Genomic DNA, 25,394 nt, shown 5'->3' with positions numbered 1-25,394 from the left:
TCCAGATTAACGAATCTTGAGAATTCGAACCCGACGTTCTAGCATCCACCTCTCTCTTTGCCAAGTAATAAGCACCTTCACTGAGAAAAAAACATTCCGTTCGTAATGCCAAACTTGTCTATCAGATATACGTCGAATACTGAAAGGGATGCTCTGAATAACTTCCACTTCTTCTAAGCTAAACAATCGATGAAGCAGGTTTTTGTCCCAAATTCGTGTCCCATCCAAAAACAAACTCTCCACCGTAGCCTCAAGGAGTTGCGGAAATTGAGGGGGAGTGAAAACTTTGAAAGAATTCTCTCTCGGCAACCAATTATCGCCCCAAACTTTTATACACGAACCATCTCCCACTTGCCAACTTAGACCTTTAGAGATCACTGGATGAATGGTTGCAATACTACGCCATACAAACGATGTGTTTATCTTCACCGATGCGTTCAAGAAATCTGTGGAAGGAAAGTACCGTGCTTTGAAAAGAGTGAAAGATAACGAATGAGGCTGCATGATAAATCTCCACGACTGTTTCGCAAGAAGAGCGATGTTAAAAGCATAGAGATCTCTGAAACCCAAAACCCCTTCCTCTTTTGATTTACATAAGGTTCGCCAGTTCACCCAATAAATTTTGCGCTTCCCGGGTTCTCCTCTCCACCAAAACTTGGCTATCATCATATTCCTCACAAAAAGATTTTGGAAGAAGAAAACACTGCATAGTATATATACATTGGTAATGCCTGAGCCACGGTCTTAACTAGCAATTCTTTTCCTGCACTACTCAAAAGGCCTCCACGCCACCCCTGCAGTTTTTTTCCATAAAGATTTAATTAAATGCATTGATTAATCATGAGAAAAAAAAAAAATGTGGCACGATTTTAGAGAGAAACAAACATCGCTTTAGGTTAGGGAGCAAAAACGGACTCTTTTGAAAATGGGGCATTGGGCTCATCCCAAATAAGAATGTAAGTATTATTTTTTAATTTTTCTATTGATAAATAAATTAATATTTATAATTATGGTCCTAATCTCAAGCTCAAATCCAAGTCTAATCTGGAATGGATTCAACAGAAAATCCTGCTTACATCCAATTCCAGTGAGACACGTGTCTAAATTTTAATTAAAAAATCAAAACTTGAACATATATTCAACCAGAATTAGATGTAAACAAGACGTGCTTCTGAATTTTCAACAGCGAAATCCAGTTCTTCTGGAACGGGAACTTTTCCACCGACCTCCTCATTCGCGAATGGTGAAGTTCTCTCAACCTCGCAATCTGTCGGACAATACTTGGGTACTGATCCGTCAGTACCCAATTCTACTCACTTCCTGCATGGTCCAATAACAATAATGATTTTCTTATCATGTTTTTATACCATAATTATATACCATCTTAGATGATATCTGATGTGAATATCTACATCATCTAAATTAATTAGTATTTAATTTTAAAATGTTGTCTAACTCATCTGACACCTAAGATGATAAAAAAATATGGCATAAAATTATAGTGAGAATAACATTACTGGTCCAATAATTTAAAACTTTGATATCATTATAACCAAACATCCAATTTTTTCTTTAAACCCATGAACAAACAGAAACCTTCTTCCTCCACCTCCCTCTGAATCCGTGAGAACAAGACAACCTTCTCCCTCCATCTCCCATGCTATCTAGATTGGCTTCTTCTTCAGCCCCAGCCACCCTCCTCCAAGCTTCCATTCGTTGATATCATTTTTTTATCCCTCATCCAAGCGTCGACTCCACATCGCTTTGCGATCGCAGTGAGATTACAGCGATGAAATCTACGGCGGCGACTTTAAACTCGAACCCATATCTCAGAATTTTGCAGCGGCGAGGTGGTGAAGCGGCTTGGCGATTGAGGTCGCGCTCGACCTGAGTACGGAGGACGAGTTTGGTGCAGCCCTGGGCTTGGAGCTCGCGGACGATGGATGATCCGACGGGGCCACGGTGGTCGGTTGACAATTATGGATGGGGTGTCTGCTTATCTTCTTGGGAGAGAGAAGATGAGTGTCTGGATAGTGAAGAAGAGGAAATTTGGAGCGTTTGGTTAATAATAAAAAATTGCTTAAAGTACCAGCTGGTTCAATATTATTGGTCCACCTCAAAAAGTCAGTATGCTGCGTCCCGACCGGTCATCACCCAAGTATTATCCCAATCTGTCTGTGTATTCCGAACCACTCATACAAGACTAGGAGTCTACTCAATAACCACACAATAGAAAAGATAATAAAGAAAGATCTGGAGTCTACGATTTGCTCTAAAGTGCGGATAACAAATTAAAGGGCGTCCACTCAAATCTCTTTGTAACTTTTGCCTTTTGAAACTCCTTCCCTTCTGAGTTCTTGCTGCGGGCTTGTGTTATTACTCATGCTGAGAGTTTCATTTTTTCTGTGTTTTCTTCTCATAAGGCTTTCTTTATGCGCTGATAAATATAGCAGAGATGACTTCCCTCCAGGCTTCGTGTTTGGTGCTTCCTCCTCTGCTTATCAGGTTCTTCTTCTTATGCATGCATGTATTCATATATGTCCATACATACATACATACAAGTTGTATGTATGTATGGGTTAATAAGATATAATTAGTTAGATATATTGGCCAATAATATAAGCCTCTATATATGCTTTTGTATATATTACTAGTAGTGCTACGCATCAATTGGAATAAAAAATAAAAAAGTGATGGTTCGAAACTAATTCTACATGAATAGGTGGAAGGTGCTGCAGACCAAGACGGAAGGACCGCAAGCATCTTGGACACATATACTCATGCTGGTTAGCTTCCACTATTTTTATATCACACTTTCCATATAATATTATGGATTTTTTATCTTGTTCCGGAGTATGGTGGGATACTTCAAAATTTTTAATTATTAAATCTTTGTCGAAAAACACAAAATCAAGAACTAACGGTTCATAAGTCTAGAGTGGTTAATTATTTACTGTTTTCATTATTTACTATTTTTACTTATTTACTGTTTTCATTTCTAATTTATAACTTGTGAAAGGTGAAGACCTGATTTTCCTTATGGAGTAGGATTATTTCCTTTCCTATTCTCATCCTCTTTTCTTCCCTCCTCTCACACTTTGTTTTTTTTTTGTCTTATTGTCTTTATAAAGAAATCAATATAAGATGTTAACGTGGTTTAACCGTAACTATTCAAGTAGAAGGGAAGGGAAGAGGAGAAGATAATCCTCTTCCTTTGCTTATTGAGGCTATGTGTGGTTAACTAGATTAGAATAATGATATTTAAACACATAAAATTAGCATAGGTGGATCTCACAGTAAACTATACGATCCACCTACTAGAGAGTTAGTTAGCAAGTGTGAATGTAGTGCATCCAAATAGAGTTGATTAGGTTAGAGTATTGCAACTTTAGGATGTTGTATTGACTAGGTGAACAGTTTTAGATTTAAACAAAGAAAAACTAATGAAAAAGGGTTTGAAAACTTTAAGTTTTAATCAAAATGACAAAATAAAGGTGTAAGTGAATGTACCAGGAGTGACTTTCTAGGCTAAAAATATCCTTAACGTTAAAAGTAAACAGTACCAGAAATGTTTCATTAAGACTCCCTTTAAACAATTGTACTACGGGACAGACCGTAGTTAGAGTACAGACATCTTTTCACATGATTAGTTTAGGTTAGTTGAAAATTGTTATATAACTAGAGGTTACAGTCTATTTGAGAGTGATTAAGGTTTTACCAAACTCACTTCCATATCATTTGGCAAAAAAAAAAAAAAAAATATTTTCTTTAATTTGAAAATAAGAAAATCACCAAGGGCTTCTACCAACTTTTAAAATACCAAAATCACTAATGTGTAATTATTTTTTTTGAGAAACTAATGTGTAAATTTCTTCTAAACGAGTCAATAAATTTGTCATATGAGGCGAAGCATTTAGTGCTAATCTAAGTAAAATGAGTGTTGAAAATAGGGGCAGAATAATCAACGAAATTAGGGGGAACACAAACCCAACACTTGCAAGTAAAATGTTAATTGCATTTGGAATTTGACTATTGAAAACTATTGACAAGCTTGATTTACTGATCGAATGTGATTTTCTTAGTAATTTGGAAACCAGGTGACATTTCTTATCATTGTGAACTAAGTAAAAAGTGTTAAAGAGTATGAGAATATTTGATAAGCTTCTATTAAAACTTGATGAAGGTTTGAGAAAATTAGAAAATGGCAGAGAGAATTTCAGAGAAGGATGATGGAATTGATTGCAATATTCCTCACAACAAACATATGAGGTTGTTACCGTTATACATGGAATAGGAAGGGAGATCCTTCACTTATAAAAAACAAACTAAATCTCAGCCCTTAATTGCTATCACCTTCTGAGATGATTCCATCACTTAAGCTAGATACAAGCAAGGACAGCCACATGAACTATGATCCAACGACTCTAGTTTAAACATGAAACAAATATTAAACTAAAGGTTTGAATTCCTTTTTTGTCTCCAAGTCTCAGCTGAAGGGTTATATGCCAACACTCCCTTCTAATCCTTTAGTTGACTTGACTCCCAGAAGCTCTTTTAAATAGGCAAATCAAACCTTTAGGCAAAGCTTTAGTAAGAATGTCTGCAGTTTGCTCATCTATCTTGCAGTACACAGTTCAATCTCCTTGGCTTGAATTGCTTCTCGGATGAAATGAAACTTTCTGCTGACATATCTTGTCTTTTGGTGAAAGACAGAATTTGTTTTTCCCTTTTCAAAGGCAATTCCAAAATCAATTGTTCCTTGAATGTATCTCAACACCCTCTTTGTTGTTCCCATATGCTTCTTAGTAGGATTATGCATGAATCTTGCCAGCAAGCTTGCTACAAACATTATATCAGGTCTGGTTGTTGTCAGTTGGCTCCCCACTAGTTTTCTGTATTCACCCACGTTTCCAACTTCACTACCATCAACCTTGCTTAGTTTCTCAGTCACAACAACTGGAGTAGCAACAGTTTTATAGTCTTTTAACCCAAATTTCTCAATCAACTTCTCTGCATACTTCTTTTGATGTATGAAAATGTTTTTCTCGGTTTGTAGTACACCCATTCTAAGGAAACAATGTAACAAACCCAAATTTGAGTCCTCGCTTGTTTTAACATACAAGGTTACCTAACTTGAACTTTTCTTGAAGCTTGCATTGTTGAAGTAGGCATCTAACTCATCATACCAAGCCTTTGGTGCCTACTTCAAACCATACAATGCCTTGTTCAGTTTATACACCTTAGTCTCTTCATTTTCTTTCACAAAACCCTATACTTGCTCAACATACACTTCCTCCTTCAGAACTCCATTGAGAAAGGCTGATTTCACATCCAGTTGGTACAAACTTCATTCCTTTTGTGCAGCAAGTGCAATCAAGGTTCTTATGGTATCCAATTTTTCCACAGGAGAAAAAGTCTCATTGTAGTCAATTCCAGGCTTTTGTGAGTAGCCTTTAGCCATTAATCTAGCCTTATTCTTCTGCACTGTACCATCGAAATTGAGTTTGGTTTTATAGACCCATTTGACACCAATGATTGTCTTATCAAATGGTCTTTCAATTAGCTGCCATGTATTGTTCTTATCTATCATTTCTAATTCAGCTTTCATTGCAGTCTTCCATGAGTCATCATTGGCTACATCATCATAACTTTCAGGTTCAACAATGCACATATTGCACTGAGCCATGATTTCATTTACACTTTTTCACTTCTGAGGTGTATCATCATATACTTGAGGTTTTTCAGTCATACTTTCACTTTGAGAAGTAGTGCATTGATCAGATTGAGCACACTTACCAATGTCACAGATCTCAGTAGCATTTTGATGATAAATGAGAACTGAAAATCTTGCTTCATTATTTGTAGTGCAGTTCCAATCCCAAGAAGCATTCTCAGCAAATTTTACATCTCTTGATAGAATGACCTTCTTTGAAATCGGATCAAATAATCTGTACCCCTTTTCACTAGCACCATTGCCTACAAAGATACATTTATGATTGTTTTCTTCCAACTTTTGTCAGAGATTAGAAGGGATGTGCACTTAGCTAAGAGAGCCAGAGATCTTCAAGTGAGCTGTCCCTGGTTTTCTGGTACTATATGCCTCAAATAGAGTTATTTTTCCCAAAGCTTTGGAAGGACATATGTTAAGCAAGTAAACAGCAGTGTTCACTGCTTCTGCCTAAATCACATATGAAAGATTCTTCTCATGCATCACTGACTTTGCCATTTCCACCACAGTTCTATTCTTCCTCTCTGACACTCCATTTTGCTAGGGAGTGTAGGCCATAGTCAACTGTCCCTGGATTCTTAGAGCACTGCAATACTTAGCAAATTCTGCAGAAAAGAATTCTCATCCTCTATCACTTCTGAAACATTTCACCTTATAAGCACATTGTAATTCTGTCATTGCCTTGAACTTTTTAAAACACTCAAGTGCACCTGACTTATATCTCAGAAAGTACACCCATGTCATTCTAGTGCAGTTATATGTGAACAACAAAAAATATTTATTTCCAGAATGAGAATCAACCTACATTGGTCCATAGATATCTGTGTGGATCAATTCCCTATGTTGTTTTCCCATCATGCAACCTTCACATACACTAGTTGACATTTCCAAATAGGGTAATCCATGCAACATCTCTTGTTCTTCAAGTAATCTGAGACTTCTCTCATTCAAGTAGCCCAATCTCTTATGCCATACCTGAGAGCAATGTTACGCTTGCTCTTTGCACAAACTGATTTGCAGGCATCATTGTCAATGCAAAGCATCTATTACTGGTCATTTGCACTCTAACCACTAGATTGTCCAGTGACCATCCATCAAATACATTCACAACATCTCCTCCAAACACCAAGTAATAACCATGTTCCATCATTTGACCTACATTAAGAATATTTTCTTCAAGTGTAGGTACCAACATAACTTATTGAATATGTTTTCTTCTTAACTTGGTTTCAATTACCAAGGTTCCGTTTCCTTCAACTTTGACAATTTCTCATGTGCCCATTTTCACCTTTGAAGACAAATTTCTCTATATATTCACAAGCAATCTCTCATCACCTGTCATGTGGTTGCTACAACCACTATCAATATACCGGGAATTATTCACTATCACATATGTCACAACATTGCAGGCATCGAACAGTGATCATGTTTCCCCCATTTGCCTTGCATAATTAGCCTTTTGTATTGCTTTGTTTTCATGACAATCTTCTACAGCATGACCTGGTTTACCCCAACATGTGCACTTTGGTTTACCTTTATACCACCATTCCCCATAGTGAAACCTATCACACAATTTGCAATCAGGGACTCTTTAAGCATTGTTTTGTCTAGGAGCAAAATTAGGCATATGATCCCAATTTCTCTGAGCATTGTTTTGTCTAAGAGCAAAGTTAGGCATGTGATCCCAATTTCTCCCTTTTGGTTTCCAATTCTTTTGAAACGTATGATTTCTAGAGAATCCACCACTTTTAGGACCCTTAGTTGCAACATTTAGGCTAGCGAATGCTCTCTTAGTAAAGGTTTCAGCATGTACATCAAGTCTTTGCTCAAATCCCTTGAGTGAAGCAACGACTTCTTGAACCTCAAGGGTTTCGAGATTCTTAGAATGCTCAATCACATATTAAATTGCATCATATGTCTTAGGAAGACTAATTAACAATTTCTGCGCATTTCTCTCCCTAGATAATTCATCTTCATAGCTTCTCATTTGATTAGTAATGTCAATTAATCTAGCAAGATGCACAGATAGAGATTCATTTTCCTTCATACGAGTATACTTAAAATCTCTATGTAACCCTTGCAATTTTACATTTCTTACTTGTTTGTCTCCTTTGAATTCACTCTTCAAGACATCCCAAGCTCATTTGGATGTTTCTTCATTCACAATTTTGGGGAAGATTTGATCCGAGACTCTTCCTTGGATCATTCCAAGCGCATGAGCATCTTTCGTCAAGGTCTCACCGAATGACACCAACTCTATTGTTTCCTTCTTCGTTTCATCGAGCAGAGCCTTAGTATCCTTCAGATCTAGAGATTTAAACCCATTTTCCACCAACTCCCATAGACCATACAATTTCAATATAGTCGTCATACAAATCCTCCAAAACTCGTAGTTTTCTCCACTGAAAACTGGAGCAATAAGCTCAGCGGTACTTGATCCAACCATGTTAGACTTTGGATTCAAGAGATTGCAAAGTTTCCAGATTTGATTTGAGCTTAAAATGCAGCTCAATCACATACAGGTAATTTTCACAGATTTCATGCCCAGTTTAGACGATGCTACCTGGCTCTGAGGCCATGCTGAAGTATGGAAATATCTGATAAGCTTCTATGAAAGCTTGATGAAGGTCTGAGAAAATCAGAAAATGGCAGAGAGAATTTCAAATAAGGATGATGGAATTGATTGCAATATTCCTCACAACAAACATGTGAGGTTGTTACCGTTATACATGGAAGACGAAAGGAGATCCTTCACTCATAAAAAAACAAACTAAATCTCAGCCCTTAATTGCTATCACCCTATGAGATGATGTCACTTGTTATATTCTATCACTTAAGCTAGATACAAGCAAGGATAGCCATATGGACTATGATCCAACGACTCTAGTTTAAACATGAAACAAATATTAAACTAAAGGTTTGAATTCTTTCTTTGCCTCCAAGTCTCAGCTGAAGGGTTATACACCAACAAAAACAATGCATGTTTATGTTAACTCGTTGAGGGTTAAACAATTAATCATTATCACTTAAAACCAACTAAACCATAATTGAATTAGACATTGTTCATTGTTTGAGCTTGCACAATCACTTACATGTATCAAGATCTTTATTAATTCACTGCTTTACTCCCAAAATTTCAGGTAAATATGATGGAGCTACTGGAGATGTAGCGTGTGATCAGTATCACAAATACAAGGTCTATACTCTGCAAGATCCAGTTCAATTTTTGTTTAGACGATTTGGGACTAGTAGTTCTTTTGTATTGCAGAAATCAATATCATACTAATTAGAAATATGTTGCTGTTGTTTTATACTACGCATCATTATATCATGGATTATAGTTAGAGTATGGTTTATGCGTGATCAAGTTCATTTAAACCATTTCAGGAAGATGTCCAACTAATGGTGGATATTGGTTTGGAGGCATATAGATTTTCCATCTCATGGTCCAGACTTATCCCAAGTATGCATGATCAACGAATTGTAACTCAAATTAAACAAAAGAAGTAATGATTTATTGTTCTTAGCTTTTGACGCACTTAATCAATATTCGGTTTTTTTCTCTCAGATGGAAGAGGACCTGTCAATCCAAAGGGTGTACAATATTACAACAATCTTATTGATGAACTGATCAGCCATGGTAACAATCTATCTAAATTATGAACCACAGTTTCCTTGCTTATATTATCAATAATTGAGTAGCTATAGAGATCAACAAATCCTAATGTTGATAATAAATTAATTTGTTTGTTTAAACCAGGAATCGAACCACATGTTACTTTACACCACAGTGATCTCCCGCAGGCACTTGATGATGAGTATGGAGGATGGGTAAATCAAAAAATTGTGTAAGTTCCTAACTTTTATTGGTGAGTTTTAAATGGGACATGCAGAAATGGGGAATCCATGATGATAGTGGTGAAACACTTTTGTGGATGCAGAAAAGACTTCACTGCATATGCAGATGCGTGCTTCAAAAATTTCGGGGATAGAGTTTTGTATTGGACTACTATGAATGAGCCTAATGTTTTTATACTTGGGGGTTATGACATTGGATTTCTTCCACCACAACGATGTTCAACTCCATTTGGTGTCAATTGTTCTAGGGGTAATTCCTCAACAGAGCCATACATGGCAGCTCATTATACCTTGTTAGCTCATGCATCAGCTGCTAGATTGTACAAGAAAATGTACCAGGTAATTCTAAAACTCTTCCCTATCCAGGGCTTCAAGAACTTTTATCATTGTGATAATTAGTAATACACAATAAAAACACTCATAAGTTAGATGCACGTCTCACAAATTCCCTTAAAATATGATTTATCAAACTCATAAAACAAAATACCAACACCTCCTTCTATTTATAGCAAGTTGTATATCAATACCAGTATTAATGTAACATGAGGTTCCAATACTAGTAATAATGTAACATGAGGTTCCTATATAAACTTAGACTTTTCATGAAAAAATATATAGGTTGATCAGAGAAATTTTTGAGATATGCAGGACAAGCAGCATGGATATATAGGAATCAATGTTTTTGCCTATTGGTTTGTTCCTCTAACAAAAACTATTGAAGATGAACTTGCTACCCAAAGAGCCATGGACTTCTATTTTGGTTGGTAAGTCAGATGTTGAGCACTCATCTTTTCATCTATATATATTTTTCACTTGTCCAAAACATAATGCCGTTTTAGCTACCTGTAATTCCAATGTGTCTGTTTCCTTTTGTAGGGTTTTGAATCCCTTGGTGTTTGGAGATTACCCTGATGTAATGAAAAAGATAGTAGGCTCTAGAATTCCTGTTTTTACTAGTCTTGAGTCCCAAAGTGTCAGGGGTTCATTTGACTTCATTGGATTGAATTATTATAAAACATTAAACATCAAGGACTACTCCAGCACTCTAAAGATTGAAGCCAGAGACTTTATGGCAGACTCAGCGGTAAAGATATCTCGTAAGTTTTTTCTTGTACATATATGTATGTAGTGAAATTCTTTCTGCATGATGTCTGCTCCTTAGTTTAATGACCGATGTGTCCATAACATGTCATTAATAAGTCGATAAAATGTGTGAAAAGATAATTGACAGGTAGAGGAAATGTTGGAATTGCTTGCTTTCATTCATCAACGTATACAAGTTTTATAATACGTTATCAACAAGAGTCCTATACATGGTAAATTACAAAGAGAATATTGTAAGATAATTACTGATACATTGTACAATGGACTCATGTCTAACACCTAGCTTGTGAACTTATGAGAGTTTATTCTTGTTTAGATGCTTAGCTGCAATCCTTTGAGCTTACAAAAGTTTGTTTAATTGCATTCGCAGCACTGGAAAATGGTACAACAACATTTGAGGTAAAATCTTGAACATAATATAAAGTAGAACCGGCGCAATACTACTTATGGATTAATTTCAGAGCACTAGTGATCGTGTTGTTTGAATCAGTCTCCAATGACTCCCTGGGGCCTGCAAGAACTGTTGGAATATATCAAGGAAAATTATGGCAATCCTCCTATATATATCCACGAAAATGGTATCTCTATCTCTCTCTCTCGTGTTTTTTGTTGCGTGGATAGTATCTCTGTGCATCATCCATGTCGATGTGGTGAATTTTTTTTTTTCTGTAAATGGATAGTACAGGGTTTAAAAATTAACCCAAGCAGTGCTATTTGAATGTGTAGTGTTATATAACATGATAGGGAAATGTCGATATATAGAGGGAGCTTCAATTAAGAGACTGTCAAATAAGTTTTATTTAAGATTTCCCCATATCTACGGACCATGCATGTGTTGCGCGTATTTTGCTTCAAACTTTACATTATGTTTCCTGGTACTAGAGCTTAACTTTTGGCTCTTTCCATGCACTAGTTTGCATTAGCTGCTTATCATTTTCCTTCTTTATCTGTATTAAACATTAGGTCAACGGACTCGACGCAATTCATCTTTGGAGGACTGGGGGCGGGTAAAATATTTGCAAGGGCACATCCAATCTTTGCTTGAAGCTATAAGGTATATATGGTTTATCTTGTGACCTCTCCATGTTGCAAAGCTAACTGGACGAGTCCAAATGAAAATGTTTAATGCAAGTGTTTATGTAAATATAGGGATAGTCAAACTAGCTATATTTTTCACCATAGGAAAATACTACGTCCAAAATACTAATTATCCTGTGTTACTTTGGAAGGAATGGATCAAACTCAAGAGGTTATTTCACATGGTCCTTCTTGGATTCTCTTGAGCTGTTAGACGGCTATGAATCGAGCTACGGCCTTTACTATGTGGATTTGGAAGACCCTGATTTGAAAAGACAACCTAAACTCTCTGCTCATTGGTACTCTAATTTTCTAAAGAGAAAAAATGTCATCAACTTTGATGAAGTTCTTACATCCATTTCCAATGGTTACGACATTCAGTAGATTTCATTATACACAGTTATATTCTAAAATGCATATGTTTACATTCCCATAAGTTTTGATATAATTCTTAAGTTATGTAACCTTCACTTCTTTTTTACTTTCTTTGGAAATGTAAACGCCACTTGAAGTATTTTAAATATCTATTAGTCTTGTTCTCTTGTTAATCGGGTGACTAGGAATTTATGATCATGTATCCTTGGATTTGATATCAAGGGTTAAGATTAAAACATTAAAATGCTTATTTGATCCAAGTTTCCATTAGGCATTTTAAAACAATGCCTATGTAGATTTTGACAGATATCAACAATGTCATAACATCTGATGAAAGATACCGATACCATGCCTTGACACTTATCGAGTATAAACAGATATCAACAATCTAAAGTTGTCAGTATCTATCAATATGCACGTAACATAGGGCAAAAAATGACGAATTCTAACAACTCGACGAAATGCCTCATTCAAGATACCAAAGAATAAATTACGCGATGCGCATGCTATTTCGGTCTTTAAATAATGTAAACAATTTACATTGCAATTTCATGATATTAGAATTTTGAATCCGCCACTACTTTATCCACTAATTTTTCTTTAAGACATGACATACTCTCACTTCAGAGAGATTGAATATTCAGAATGAATTTAAGTTTTTTTTTCTTTTGGAACTAATGAATTTAAAGTTTGAGAAACTACCAAATAACCCGTTTGACTGTCGGATTAAGTAGTCAATTTTTTTTTTTTTTAGTTAAACGATAAATTTATTAGATTATATGTTAAGTTAGAGAGCTGACAAAGTTCGAACTCAAACTGTGGTGATGAAGAGGGCCACTTGCTCAAAAAAAAAATTTTAGGTTAAATAATGAAAGTAGTTACCGAAGAAAATTTTAATATTTGATTTTTAGAGAAGTAAAAACAAAAGCTGAAAACTAAAAATGGTTATCAAATGGTAAATTGTTGATTCAATTCCAGTGGCATATGTTATTCCTTGTCCAACGTCCAAGATGGTATCCAATGCGGTTAAGCACGTTGTTGTGCATACAGACAAGGAGGAGAGAGACAGTGATAAAGAAATGATCGGATATAGAGCAAGTTTTGGGGTCACAACTGTGGGAAAAATATCATGTAATCCATCACATCATCAGAATGCAGCTCAACAAGAATAAATTTGCGTAATTCCGAAATGGTTTTTTAGCCAAATGGTACTTGGCATTTGCATAATACATAATTTTTGTTCTTGAAATTGAAAATCAATAGAAATGAATCTTTAGATTGTCCATTATCCATTATTTTGGTAATTTCGTTAAAAACTCAAGTTCAAGAAGAAAATTAGCTAATTAAAAAAATTCAAAAGAGTAATGATTAAAATTAAAGTTGAAGAAAGAAATTGAAAGCTATACAAATTCAAAATAGCAAATCAACAAATATCTCAATTTAAAACACATTCAGTTTTCTTTCAAAACTTTGATATCATTGTAACCAAACATCCAATTTTTTATTCAAACCCGTGACCAAACAGAAACCTTCTTCCTCCACCTCCCTCTGAATCCGTGCGAACAAGAACACCTTAGCTCCCTCCATCTCCCATGCTATCTAGATTGGCTTCTTCTACAAGCTTCCCTTCGTTGATATCAGTTTTTGTCCCTCCTCCAAGCGTCGACTCCACATCGCATTGAGATCTCAGTGAGATTGCAGCGAGATTACAGCGATGAAATCTACGGCGACGACTTTAAACACGAACCCATATACCCGAATTTTGCAGCGGCGTGGTGGTAAAGCGGTTTTGGCAAGTGAGGTCGCGCTCGACCTGAGTACGGAGGACGAGTTTTGTGCAGCCTTGGGCTTCGAGCTCGCGGACGATGGGTGATCCGACGAGGCCAAGGTGGTCGGTTGACACTTATGGATGGGGTGTCTGCTTGTCTTCTTGTTAAGCGAGAAGCTGAGTGCTTGGAGTGTTTGGTTAGGGAAATAGCGGGTGTTTGGTTAATAATCAAAAATTGCTTAAAGTGCCAGCTGTTTCAATATTATTGGTCCACCTCAAAAATTCAGTATGCTGCGTCCTGACCGGTCAGGAGCCAAGTATTATCCCCATCTGTCTGTGTTTCTTCTTGTTGGCTATTTCGAACCACTCATACAGACCTGACTCAACTCAACAACCATACAATAGAAAAGATAATAAACAAGGATCTGGAGTCTACAATTTGCTCTAAAGTGCGGATAACAAATTAAAGGGTGTCCACTCAAATCTCTTTGTAACTTTTGCCTTTTGAAACTCCTTCCCTTCCGAGTTCTTGCTGCGGGCTTGTGTTATTACTCATGCTGAGAGTTTCATTTTTTCTGTGTTTTCTTCTCATAAAGCTTTCTTTATGCGCTGATAAATATAGCAGAGATGACTTCCCTCCAGGCTACGTGTTTGGTGCTTCCTCCTCTGCTTATCAGGTTCTTCTTCTTATGTATACATGTATTCATATATGTCCATACATACATTGTATGTATGTATGGGTTAATAAGATATAATTAGTTAGATATATTGGCCAATAATATAAGCCTCCATATATGCTTTTGTATGTATTACTAGTAGTGCTACGCATCAATTGGAAAAAAAAAAAAAAAAAAAAAAAGTGATGGAATGGGGTTGGTTCAAAACTAATTCTACATGAATAGGTGGAAGGTGCTGCAGACCAAGACGGAAGGACCGCAAGCATCTTGGACACATATACTCATGCTGGTTAGCTTCCACTATTTTTATATCACACTTTCCATATAATATTATGGATTTTGTATCTTGTTCCGGAGTATGGTGGGATACTTCAAATTTTTTAACTATTAAATCTTTGTCCAAAAATACAAAATCAAGAACTAACGGTTCATAAGTCTAGAGTGGTTAATTATTTACTGTTTTCATTATTTACTATTTTTACTTATTTACTGTTTTCATTTCTAATTTATAACTTGTGAAAGGTGAAGACCTGGTTTTCCTTATGGAGTAAAATTCTCTTCCCTTCTATTCTCATCATCTTCCCTCCCCTCCTCTCACACTTTGTTTTTTTGTCTTATTGTCTTTATAAAGAAATCAATATAAGATGTTAACATGGTTTAATCGTAACTATTCAAGTAAGAGGGAAGGGAAGAGGAGGAGAGAGTCCTCTTCCTTTGCTTATTGAGGCTATGTGTGGTTAACTAAATTAGAATAATGATATTTAAATACATAAAATTAGCGCAGGTGGATCTCACAGTAAACTATACGATCCACCTATTAGAGAGTTAGTTAGCAAGTGTGAATGTAGTGCATCCAAATAGAATTGATTAGGTTAGAGTATTGCAACTTTAGGATGTTGTATTGACTAGGTGAACAATTTTAGATTTAAACAAAGGAAAACTAATGAAAAGGGTTTGAAAACTTTGAGTTTTAATCAAAATGACAAAATAAAGGTGTAAGTGAATGTACCAGGAGTGACTTTCTAGGCTAAAAATATCTTTAATGTTAAAAGTGAACAGTATCAGAAATGTTTCATTAAGAGTCCCTTTAAAAATTGTACTACTGGACAGTCCGCAGTTAGAGTACAGACATCTTTTCATATGATTAGTTTAGGTTAGTTGAAAATTGTTATATAACTAGAGGTTACAATCTATTTGAGAGTGATTAAGGTTTTACCAAACTCACTTCCAAATCATTTGGCAAAAAAAAAAAAAAATGTTTACTTTAATTTGAAAATAAGAAAATCACTAATAGAGAAATACATTTGAAAATAAGAAAATCACCAAGGACTTCTACCAACTTTTAAAATACCAAAATCACTAATGTGTAATTTTTTTTTTTTTGAGTAACTAATGTGTAAATTTCTTCTGAATGAGTCAATAAATTTGTCATATGAGGCGAAGCATTTAATGCTAATATAAGTAAAATTATTGTTGAAAATAGGGGCAGAATAATCAACGAAATTAGGGGGAACAAAAACCCAACACTTGCAAGTAAAATGTTAATTGCAATTGGAATTTGACTATTGAAAACTATTGACAAGCTTGATTTACTGATCAGATGTGATTTTCTTAGTAATTTGGAAACCAGGTGACATTTCTTATCATTGTGAACATAAGTAAAAAGTGTTAAAGAGTATGGAAATATTTGATAAGCTTCTATGAAAGCTTGATGAAGGTTTGAGAAAATTAGAAAATGGTAGAGAGAATTTTAGAGAAGGATGATGGAATTGATTGCAATATTCCTCACAACAGACATATGAGGTTGTTACCGTTATACATGGAATAGGAAGGGAGATCCTTCACTCATAAAAAAAACAAACTAAATCTCAGCCCTTAATTGCTATCACCTTCTGAGATGATTCCATCACTTAAGCTAGATACAAGCAAGGACAGCCACATGAACCATGATCCAACGACTCTAGTTTAAACATGAAACAAATATTAAACTAAAGGTTTGAATTCCTTTTTTGCCTCCAAGTCTCAGCTGAAGGGTTATACGCCAACACTCCCTTCTAATCCTTTAGTTGACTTGACTCCCCAAAGCTCTTTTAAATAGGCAAATCGATCTTTAGGCAAAGCTATAGTAAGAATGTATGCAGTTTGCTCATCTATCTTGCAATACACAGTTCAATCTCCTTGGCTTGAATTGTTTCTCGGATGAAATGAAACTTTCTGCTGACATATCTTGTCTTATGGTGAAAGACATAATTTTTAGCTATAGCAATGGCTGATGTGTTCTCACACATAATTTGTGTCCCTTCCACTTATTATTCTCCAAAATCTTCAAGTACAAATCTTAGCCATTTTGCTTGAAAAGGGGCTTCTACAACACTTACATATTTTGCTTCTGCTGTGGACAATGCCACAGTGCTTTGCTTGATTGATGCCCATAAAAACAGACCAGATTCCAGTGTAAATGCATAACCTGAAGTGCTTCTCATATCATCCTCACTTCCAGTCGAGTCACTATCACAGTAACCAATTATAATAGTTGTTTTTCCCTTTTCAAAGGCAATTCCAAAATCAATTGTTCCTTGAATGTATCTCAACACCCTCTTTGTTGTTCCCATGTGCTTCTTAGTGGGATTATGCATGAATCTTGCCAGTAAGCTCGCTACAAACATTATATCTGGTCTGATTGTTGTCAGTTGGCTCCTCACTAGTGTTTTGTATTCACCCACGTTTCCAACTTCACTACCATCAACCTTGCTTAGTTTCTCAATCACAACAACTGGAGTAGCAACAGTTTTATAGTCTTTTAACCCAAATTTCTCAATCAACTTCTCTGCATACTTCTTTTGATGTATGAAAATGTTTTTCTCAGTTTGTAGTACACCCATTCTAAGGAAACAATGTAACAAACTTAAATCTAAGTCCTCGCTTGTTTTAACATACAAGGTTGCCTCACTTGAACTTTTCTTGAAGCCTGCATTGTTGAAGTAGGCATCTAACTCAACATACCAAGCCCTTGGTGCCTACTTCAAACCATACAATGCCTTGTTCAGTTTATACACCTTAGTCTCTTCATTTTCTTTCACAAAACCCTGTACTTCCTCAACATACACTTCCTCCTTCAGAACTCCATTGAGAAAGGCTGATTTCACATCCAGTTGGTACAAACTTCATTCCTTCTGTGCAGCAAGTGCAATCAAGGTTCTTATGGTATCCAATTTTTCCACAGGAGAAAAAGTCTCATTGTAGTCAATTCCAGGCTTTTGTGAGTAGCCTTTAGCCACTAATCTAGCCTTATTCTTCTGCACTGTACCATCGAAATTGAGTTTGGTTTTATAAACCCATTTGACACCAATGATTGTCTTATCAAATGGTCTCTCAATTAGCTGCCATTTATTGTTCTTATCTATCATTTCTAATTTAGCTTTCATTGCAGTCTTCCATGAGTCATCCTTGGTTGCATCATCATAACTTTCAGGTTTAACAATGCACATATTGCACTGAGCCATGATTTCATTTACACTTTTTCACTTCTGAGGCGTATCATCATATGCTTGAGGTCTTTCAGTCATACTTTCACTTTGAGAAGTAGTGGATTGATCAGATTGAGCACACTTGCCAATGTCACAGATCTCTGTAGCATTTTGATGATCAATGAGAACTGAAAATCTTGCTTCATTGTTGGTAGCGCAGTTCCAATCCCAAGAAACATTCTCATCAAATGTTACATCTCTTGATATAATGATCTTCTTTGAAATCAGATCAAATAATCTGTACCCATTTTCACTAGCACCATAGCCTACAAAGATACATTTATGACTGCTTTCTTCCAACTTTTGTCAAAGATTAGAAGAGATGTGCACATAGCTAAGAGCCAAAGATCTTCAAGTGAGCTATCGCTGGTTTTCTGCTACTATATGCCTTAAATAAAGTTATTTTTCCCAAAGCTTTGGAAGGACATATGTTAAGCAAGTAAACAGCAGTGTTCACTACTTCTGCCTAAATCACATATGAAAGGTTCTTCTCATGCATCATTGACTTTGCCATTTCCACCATAATTCTATTCTTCCTCTCTAACACTCCATTTTGCTAAGGAGTGTAGGCCATAGTCAACTGTACATGGATTCCTAGAGCACTGCAATACTTATCAAATTCTGCATAAAAGAATTCTCCTCCTCTATCACTTCTGAGACATTTCACCTTATAACCACATTGTAATTCTGTCATTGCCTTGAACTTTTTAAAACACTCAAGTGCACCTGACTTATATCTTAGAAAGTATACCCATGTCATTCTAGTGCAGTTATATGTGAACAACAGAAAATATTTATTTCCAGAATGAGAATCAACCTGCATTGGTCCATAGATATCTGTGTGGATCAATTCCCTATGTTGTTTTCCCATCATGCAACCTTCACATACACTAGTTGAGGGCAATCCATGCAACATCTCTTGTTCTTCAAGTAATCTGAGACTTCTCTCATTCAAGTATCCCAATCTCTTATGCCATACCTGAGAGCAATGTGTGACGCTTGCTCTTAGCACAAACTAATTTGCAGGCATCATTGTCAATGCAAAACATCTATTACTGGTCATTTGCACTCTAACCACTAGATTGTCTAGTGACCATCCATCAAATACATTCACAACATCTCCTCCAAACACCAAGTAATAACCATGTTCCATCATTTGACCTACATTAAGAAGATTTTCTTCAAGTCTAGGTACCAACATAACTTATTGAATATGTTTTCTTCTTAACTTCGTTTCAATTACCAAGGTTCCTTTTCCTTCAACTTTGACAATTTCTCATGTGCCCATTTTCACATTTGAAGACAAATTTCTCTATATATTCACAAGCAATCTCTCATCACCTGTCATGTGGTTGCTACAACCACTATCAATATACCAGAAATTATTCACTGTCACATATGCCACAACATTGCAGGCATAAAACAGTGATCCTGTTTCACCCATTTGCCTTGCATAATTAGCCTTTTGTAATGCTTTGTTTTCATGACAATCCTCCACAACATGACCTGGTTTACCCCAACATGTGCACTTTGGTTTACCTTTATACCACCATTCCCCATAGTGAAACCTATCACACAATTTGCAATCAGGGACTCCCTGAGCATTGTTTTGTCTAGGAGCAAAATTAGGCGTATAATCCCAATTTCTCTTAGCATGGTTTTGTCTAAGAGCAAAGTTAGGCCCATGATCCTAATTTCTCCCTCTTAGTTGCAACATTTAGGCTAGCAAATGCTCTCTTAGTAAAGGTTTCAGCATGTACATCAAGTCTTTGCTCAAATCCCTTGAGTGAAGCAACGACTTCTTGAACCTCAAGGGTTTCGAGATTCTTAGAATGCTCAATCACATATTAAATTGCATCATATGTCCTAGGAAGACTAATTAACAATTTATGCACAATTGTCTCCCTAGATAATTCATCTCCATAGCTTCTCATTTGATTAGTAATGTCAAATAATCTAGCCAGATGCACAGATAGAGATTCATTTTCCTTCATATGAGTATACTCAAAATCTCTACGTAACCCTTGCAATTTTTCACTTCTTACTTGTTTGTCTCCTCTGAATTCACTCTTCAAGACATCCCAAGCTCTTTTGGATGTTTCTTCATTCACAATTTTGGGGAAGATTTGATCCAAGATTGCTCTTTGGATCATTCCAAGCGCATGAGTATCTTTCATCAAGGTCTCACCGAATGACACCAACTCCATTGTTTCCTTCTTCCTTTCATCGAGCACAGCCTTAGTATCCTTCAAATCTGGAGGTTTAAACCCATTTTCCACCAACTTCCATAGACCATACGATTTCAATATAGTCGTCATACGAATCCTCCAAAACTCGTAGTTTTCTTTATTGAAAACTAGAGCAATAAGCTCAGCAGTACTTGATCCAGCCACATTAGACTTTGGATTCAAGAGATTGCAAAGATTCCAGATTTGATTTGAGCTCAAAATGCAACTCAATCGCATACAAGTAATTTTCACAGATTTCATGCCCAGTTTAGACTATGCAACCTGGCTCTGAGGCCATGCTTGAGTATGGAAATATTTGATAAGCTTCTATGAAGGCTTGATGAAGGTCTGAGAAAATCAGAAAATGGCAGAGAGAATTTCAAATAAGGATGATGGAACTAATTGCAATATTCCTCACAACAAGCATGTGAGGTTGTTACCGTTATACATGGAAAAGGAAGGGAGATCCTTCACTCATAGAAAAACAAACTAAATCTCAACCCTTAATTGCTATCACCCTATGAGATGATGCCACTTGTTATATTCTATCACTTAAGCTAAATACAAGCAAGGATAGCCACATGGACTATGATCCAACGACTCTAGTTTAAACCTGAAACAAATATTAAACTAAAGGTTTGAATTCTTTCTTAGCCTCCAAGTCTCAGCTGAATGGTTATACGCCACAAAAAGAATGCATGTTTATGTTAACTCGTTGAGGGTTAAACAATTGATCATTATCACTTAAAACCAACTAAACCGTAATTGAATTAGACATTGTTCATTGTTTGAACTTGCACAATCACTTACATGTATCAAGATCTTTATTAATTCACTGCTTTACTCCCAAAATTTCAGGTAAATATGATGGAGCTACTGGAGATGTAGCGTGTGATCAGTATCACAAATACAAGGTCTATACTCTACAAGATCCAGTTCAATTTTTGTTTAGACGATTTGGGACTAGTAGTTCTTTTGTATTGTAGAAATCAATATCATACTAATTAGAAATATGCTGCTGTTGTTTTATACTACGCATCATTATATCATGGATTATAGTTGGAGTATGGTTTATGCATGATCAAGTTCATTCAAACCATTTCAGGAAGATGTCCAACTAATGGTGGATATTGGTTTGGAGGCATATAGATTTTCCATCTCATGGTCCAGACTTATCCCAAGTATGCATGATCAACGAATTGAAACTCAGATTAAACAAAAGAAGTAATGATTTATTGTTCTTAGCTTTTGACGCACTTAATCAATATTTGGTTTGTTTCTCTCAGATGGGAGAGGACCTGTCAATCCAAAGGGTGTACAATATTACAACAATCTTATTAATGAATTGATCAGCCATGGTAACAATCTATCTAAATTATGAACCACAGTTTCCTTGCTTATACTATCAATAAGTGAGTAGCTATAGAGATCAACAAATCCTAATGTTGATAATAAATAAATTTGTTTGTTTAAACCAGGAATCGAACCACATGTTACTTTACACCACAGTGATCTCTCGCAGGCACTTGATGATGAGTATGGAGGATGGGTAAGTCGAAAAATTGTGTAAGTTCCTAACTTTTATTCGTGAGTATTAACTGGGACATGCAGAAATGGGGGATCCATGATGATCGTGATGGAACACTTTTGTGGATGCAGAAAAGACTTCACTGGATATGCAGATGCGTGCTTCAAAAATTTTAGGGATAGAGTTTTGCATTGGACTACTATGAATGAGCCTAATGTTTTTATACTTGGGGGTTACGATGTTGGATTTTTTCCACCACAGCGATGTTCAGCTCCATTTGGTGTCAATTGTTCTAGGGGTAATTCCTCAACAGAGCCATACATGGCAGCTCATTATACCTTGTTAGCTCATGCATCAGCTGCTAGATTGTACAAGAAAATGTACCAGGTAATTCTCAAACTCTTCGCTGTCAAGGGTTTCGAGAACTTTTATCTTTGTGATAATTAGTAATACACAATAAAAACACTCATAAATTAGATGCACATCTCACAAATTCCCTTAAAATATGATTTCTCAAACTCATGAAACAAAATACCAACACCCCCTTCTATTTATAGCAAGTTGTATATCAATACCAGTATTAATGTAACATGAGGTTCCTATATAAACTTAGACTTTTCATGAAAAAAAATATACAGGTTGATCAGAGAAATTTTTGAGATATGCAGGACAAGCAGCATGGATATATAGGAATCAATGTTTGTTCCTATTGGTTTGTTCCTCTAACAAAAACTATTGAAGATGAACTTGCTACCCAAAGAGCCATGGACTTCTATTTTGGTTGGTAAGTCAGATGTTGAGCACTCATCTTTTCATCTATATATATTTCTCACTTGTCCAAAACATAATGCCGTTTTAGCTACCTGTAATTCCAATATGTCTGCTTTTGTAGGGTTTTGAATCCCTTGGTGTTTGGAGATTACCCTGATGTAATGAAAAAGATAGTAGGCTCTAGAATTCCTGTTTTTACTAGTCTTGAGTCCCGAAGTGTCAGGGGTTCATTTGACTTCATTGGATTGAATTATTATCTCACATTAAACATCAAGGACTGCTCCAGCACTCTAAAGATGGAAACCAGAGACTTTATGGCAGACTCAGCAACAAAGATATCCCGTATGTTTTTTCTTATACATATACGTATGTAGTGAAATTCTTTATGTATGATGTCTGCTCCTTAGTTTAATGACCGATGTGTCCATAACATGTCATTAATAAGTCGATAAAATGTGTGAAAAGATAATTGACAGGTAGAGGAAATGTTGGAATTGCTTGCTTTCATTCATCAATGTATACAAGTTTTATAATACATTATCAATAAGAGCCCTATACGTGGTAAATTACAAAGAGAATATTTAAAGATAATTACTGATGCATTGTACTATGGACTCATGTCTAACACCTAGTTCGTGAACTTATGAGAGTTTATTCTTGTTTAGATGCTTAGCTGCAATCCTTTGAGCTTACAAAAGTTTGTTTGATTGCATTTGCAGCACTGGAAAATGGTACAACAACATTTGAGGTAAAATCTTGAACATAATATAAAGTAGAACCGGCTCAATACTAATTATGGATTAATTTCAGAGCACTAGTGATCGTGTTGTTTGAATCAGTTTCCAATAACTCCCTGGGGCCTGTAAGAACTGTTAGAATATATCAAGGAAAACTATGGCAATCCTCCTATATATATCCAGGAAAATGGTATCTCTCTCTCTCTCTCTCTCTCTCTCTCTCTCTCTCTCTCTCTCTCTCTCTCTCTCTCTCTCTCTCTCTCTCTCTCTCTCTCTCTCTCTCTCTCTCTCTCTCTCTCTCTCTCGGTTTTTTTGTTGCGTGGAAAGTATCTCTCTGCATCAACCATGTGGTGATTTTTTTTTCTGTAAATGGATAGTACAGGGTTTAAATTTTAACCCAAGGAGTGCTATTTGAATGTGTCGTGTTACATAACATGGTAGGGAAATGTAGATATATAGATGGAGCTTCGATTGATAGACTGTCAAATAAGTTTTATTTAAGATTTCCCCATATCTACGGACCATGCATGCGTTGCGCGTATTTTGTTTCAAACTGTACATTATATTTCCTGGTACTAGAGCTTAACTTTTGGCTCTTTCCATGCACTAGTTTGCATTAGCTGCTTATCATTTTCCTTCTTTATCTGTATTAAACATTAGGTCAACGGACTCGACGCAATTCATCTTTGGAGGACTGGGGGCGGGTGAAATATTTGCAAGGGCACATCCAATCTTTGCTTGAAGCTATAAGGTATATATGATTTATATTGTGACCTCTCCATGTTGCAAAGCTAACTGGACGAGTCCAAATGAAAATGTTTAATGCAAGTGTTTATGTAAATATAGGGATAGTCAAACTAGCTATATTTTTCACCATAGGAAAATACTAAGTCTAAAATACTAATTATCCTGTGTTACTTTGGAAGGAATGGATCAAACTCAAGAGGTTATTTCACATGGTCCTTCTTGGATTCTCTTGAGCTGGACGGCTATGAATCGAGCTATGGCATTTACTATGTGGATTTGGAAGACCCTGATTTGAAAAGACAACCTAAACTCTCTGCTCATTGGTACTCTAATTTTCTAAAGAGAAAAAATGTCATCAACTTTGATAAAGTTCTTACATCCATTTCCAATGGCTACGACATTCAGTAGATTTCATTATACACAGTTATATTCTAAAATGCATATGTTTACATTCCCATAAGTTTTGTTATAATTCTTAAGTTATATAACCTTCACTTCTTTTTTACATTCTTCGGAAATGTAACCGCCACTTGAAGTATTTTAAATATCTATTAGTCTTGTTCCCTTGTTAATCGGGTGACTAGGAATTTATGGTCATGTATCTTTGGATTTGATATTAAAAATTAAGATTAAAACATTAAAATGCTTATTTGACCCAAGTGTGGATCCATTAGGAGACCCACTGGGTCCGGGACCGTACGGAGCTGGAAAGGTCCTCTAAGAACCATAGGTCTGTCTGATTTTGGACCCAGAAATGCCCACCAAATGTTCAATGAAATGTTTGCTCGAAATACTCAGCAGGTGCTCGACATGATTCAACAGCACGCCTTGGCAGCTATTGACAAATATCAACGACATGCCTTTGTAGATTTTGATAGATATCGACAATGTCATAACATCTGATGAAAGATATCGATAACATGCCTTGACACTTATCGAGTGTAAACAGATATCAACAATCTAACGTTGTCAGTATCTATCTACAGGCACACAACAAAGGGCGGAAAATAACGAATTCTAACAACTCGACGAAATGCCTCATTCAAGATATTAAAGAATAAATTACGCAATCGCATGCTATTTGGATCTTTAAATAATATAAACAATTTACACTGCAATTCCATGATATTAGATTTTTGAATCCGTCACTGCTTTGTCCTCTAATTTTTCTCTAGGACATGACATACTCTCACTTCAGAGGGATTAAGTATTCAGAATGAACTTAAAGTTTTTTTTTTTTTTTTTTTTTGGAAACTAATGAATTTAAAG

General features: G+C 35.9%; 2 protein-coding genes across 7 annotated transcripts; both read left to right on the top strand.

Moving 5' to 3' along the window:
* Window positions 1-1,555: 1,555 nt before the first annotated feature.
* On the top strand, window positions 1,556-24,632 carry LOC108867268 (beta-glucosidase 11). 3 transcript variants are annotated; one of them, XM_048588771.1, is made up of 13 exons: window positions 1,556-2,505; window positions 2,723-2,786; window positions 8,869-8,924; window positions 9,116-9,191; window positions 9,297-9,368; window positions 9,489-9,576; window positions 9,670-9,925; window positions 10,235-10,350; window positions 10,463-10,683; window positions 11,061-11,089; window positions 11,181-11,268; window positions 24,039-24,129; window positions 24,305-24,632. In XM_048588771.1, the coding sequence occupies exons 1-13, from the start codon at window positions 2,383-2,385 to the stop codon at window positions 24,531-24,533; spliced, it is 1,509 nt and encodes a 502-aa protein (XP_048444728.1). In that variant the 5' UTR covers window positions 1,556-2,382; the 3' UTR covers window positions 24,534-24,632. The 3 variants fall into 3 exon arrangements, with proteins under 3 accessions (XP_048444728.1, XP_048444727.1, XP_048444729.1); XM_048588770.1 differs by lacking the exons at window positions 24,039-24,129; window positions 24,305-24,632 and adding exons at window positions 11,654-11,744; window positions 11,920-12,315 and having other exon boundaries at window positions 1,564-2,505; XM_048588772.1 differs by lacking the exons at window positions 2,723-2,786; window positions 24,039-24,129; window positions 24,305-24,632 and adding exons at window positions 11,654-11,744; window positions 11,920-12,315 and having other exon boundaries at window positions 2,409-2,505.
* On the top strand, window positions 13,583-24,355 carry LOC125479472 (beta-glucosidase 11-like). 4 transcript variants are annotated; one of them, XM_048588774.1, is made up of 13 exons: window positions 13,584-14,587; window positions 14,813-14,876; window positions 21,201-21,256; window positions 21,448-21,523; window positions 21,629-21,700; window positions 21,821-21,908; window positions 22,002-22,257; window positions 22,539-22,654; window positions 22,763-22,983; window positions 23,361-23,389; window positions 23,452-23,568; window positions 24,039-24,129; window positions 24,305-24,355. In XM_048588774.1, the coding sequence occupies exons 1-11, from the start codon at window positions 14,465-14,467 to the stop codon at window positions 23,473-23,475; spliced, it is 1,125 nt and encodes a 374-aa protein (XP_048444731.1). In that variant the 5' UTR covers window positions 13,584-14,464; the 3' UTR covers window positions 23,476-23,568; window positions 24,039-24,129; window positions 24,305-24,355. The 4 variants fall into 4 exon arrangements, with proteins under 4 accessions (XP_048444733.1, XP_048444731.1, XP_048444732.1 ...); XM_048588775.1 differs by having other exon boundaries at window positions 23,307-23,389; window positions 23,481-23,568; XM_048588773.1 differs by having other exon boundaries at window positions 13,590-14,587; window positions 23,481-23,568.
* Window positions 24,633-25,394: the final 762 nt, after the last annotated feature.

This window comes from the organism of the source record quoted next, unplaced genomic scaffold (genome assembly GCF_019419815.1).
Source record: "Pyrus x bretschneideri cultivar Hongxiangsu unplaced genomic scaffold, Pyrus_bretschneideri_v1 Contig29, whole genome shotgun sequence".
In the NCBI taxonomy this organism is placed as follows: domain Eukaryota; kingdom Viridiplantae; phylum Streptophyta; class Magnoliopsida; order Rosales; family Rosaceae; genus Pyrus; species Pyrus x bretschneideri.
The sequence above is the reverse complement of the archived record's forward strand: the minus strand, read 5'-3'. Positions and strand labels throughout refer to the sequence as shown.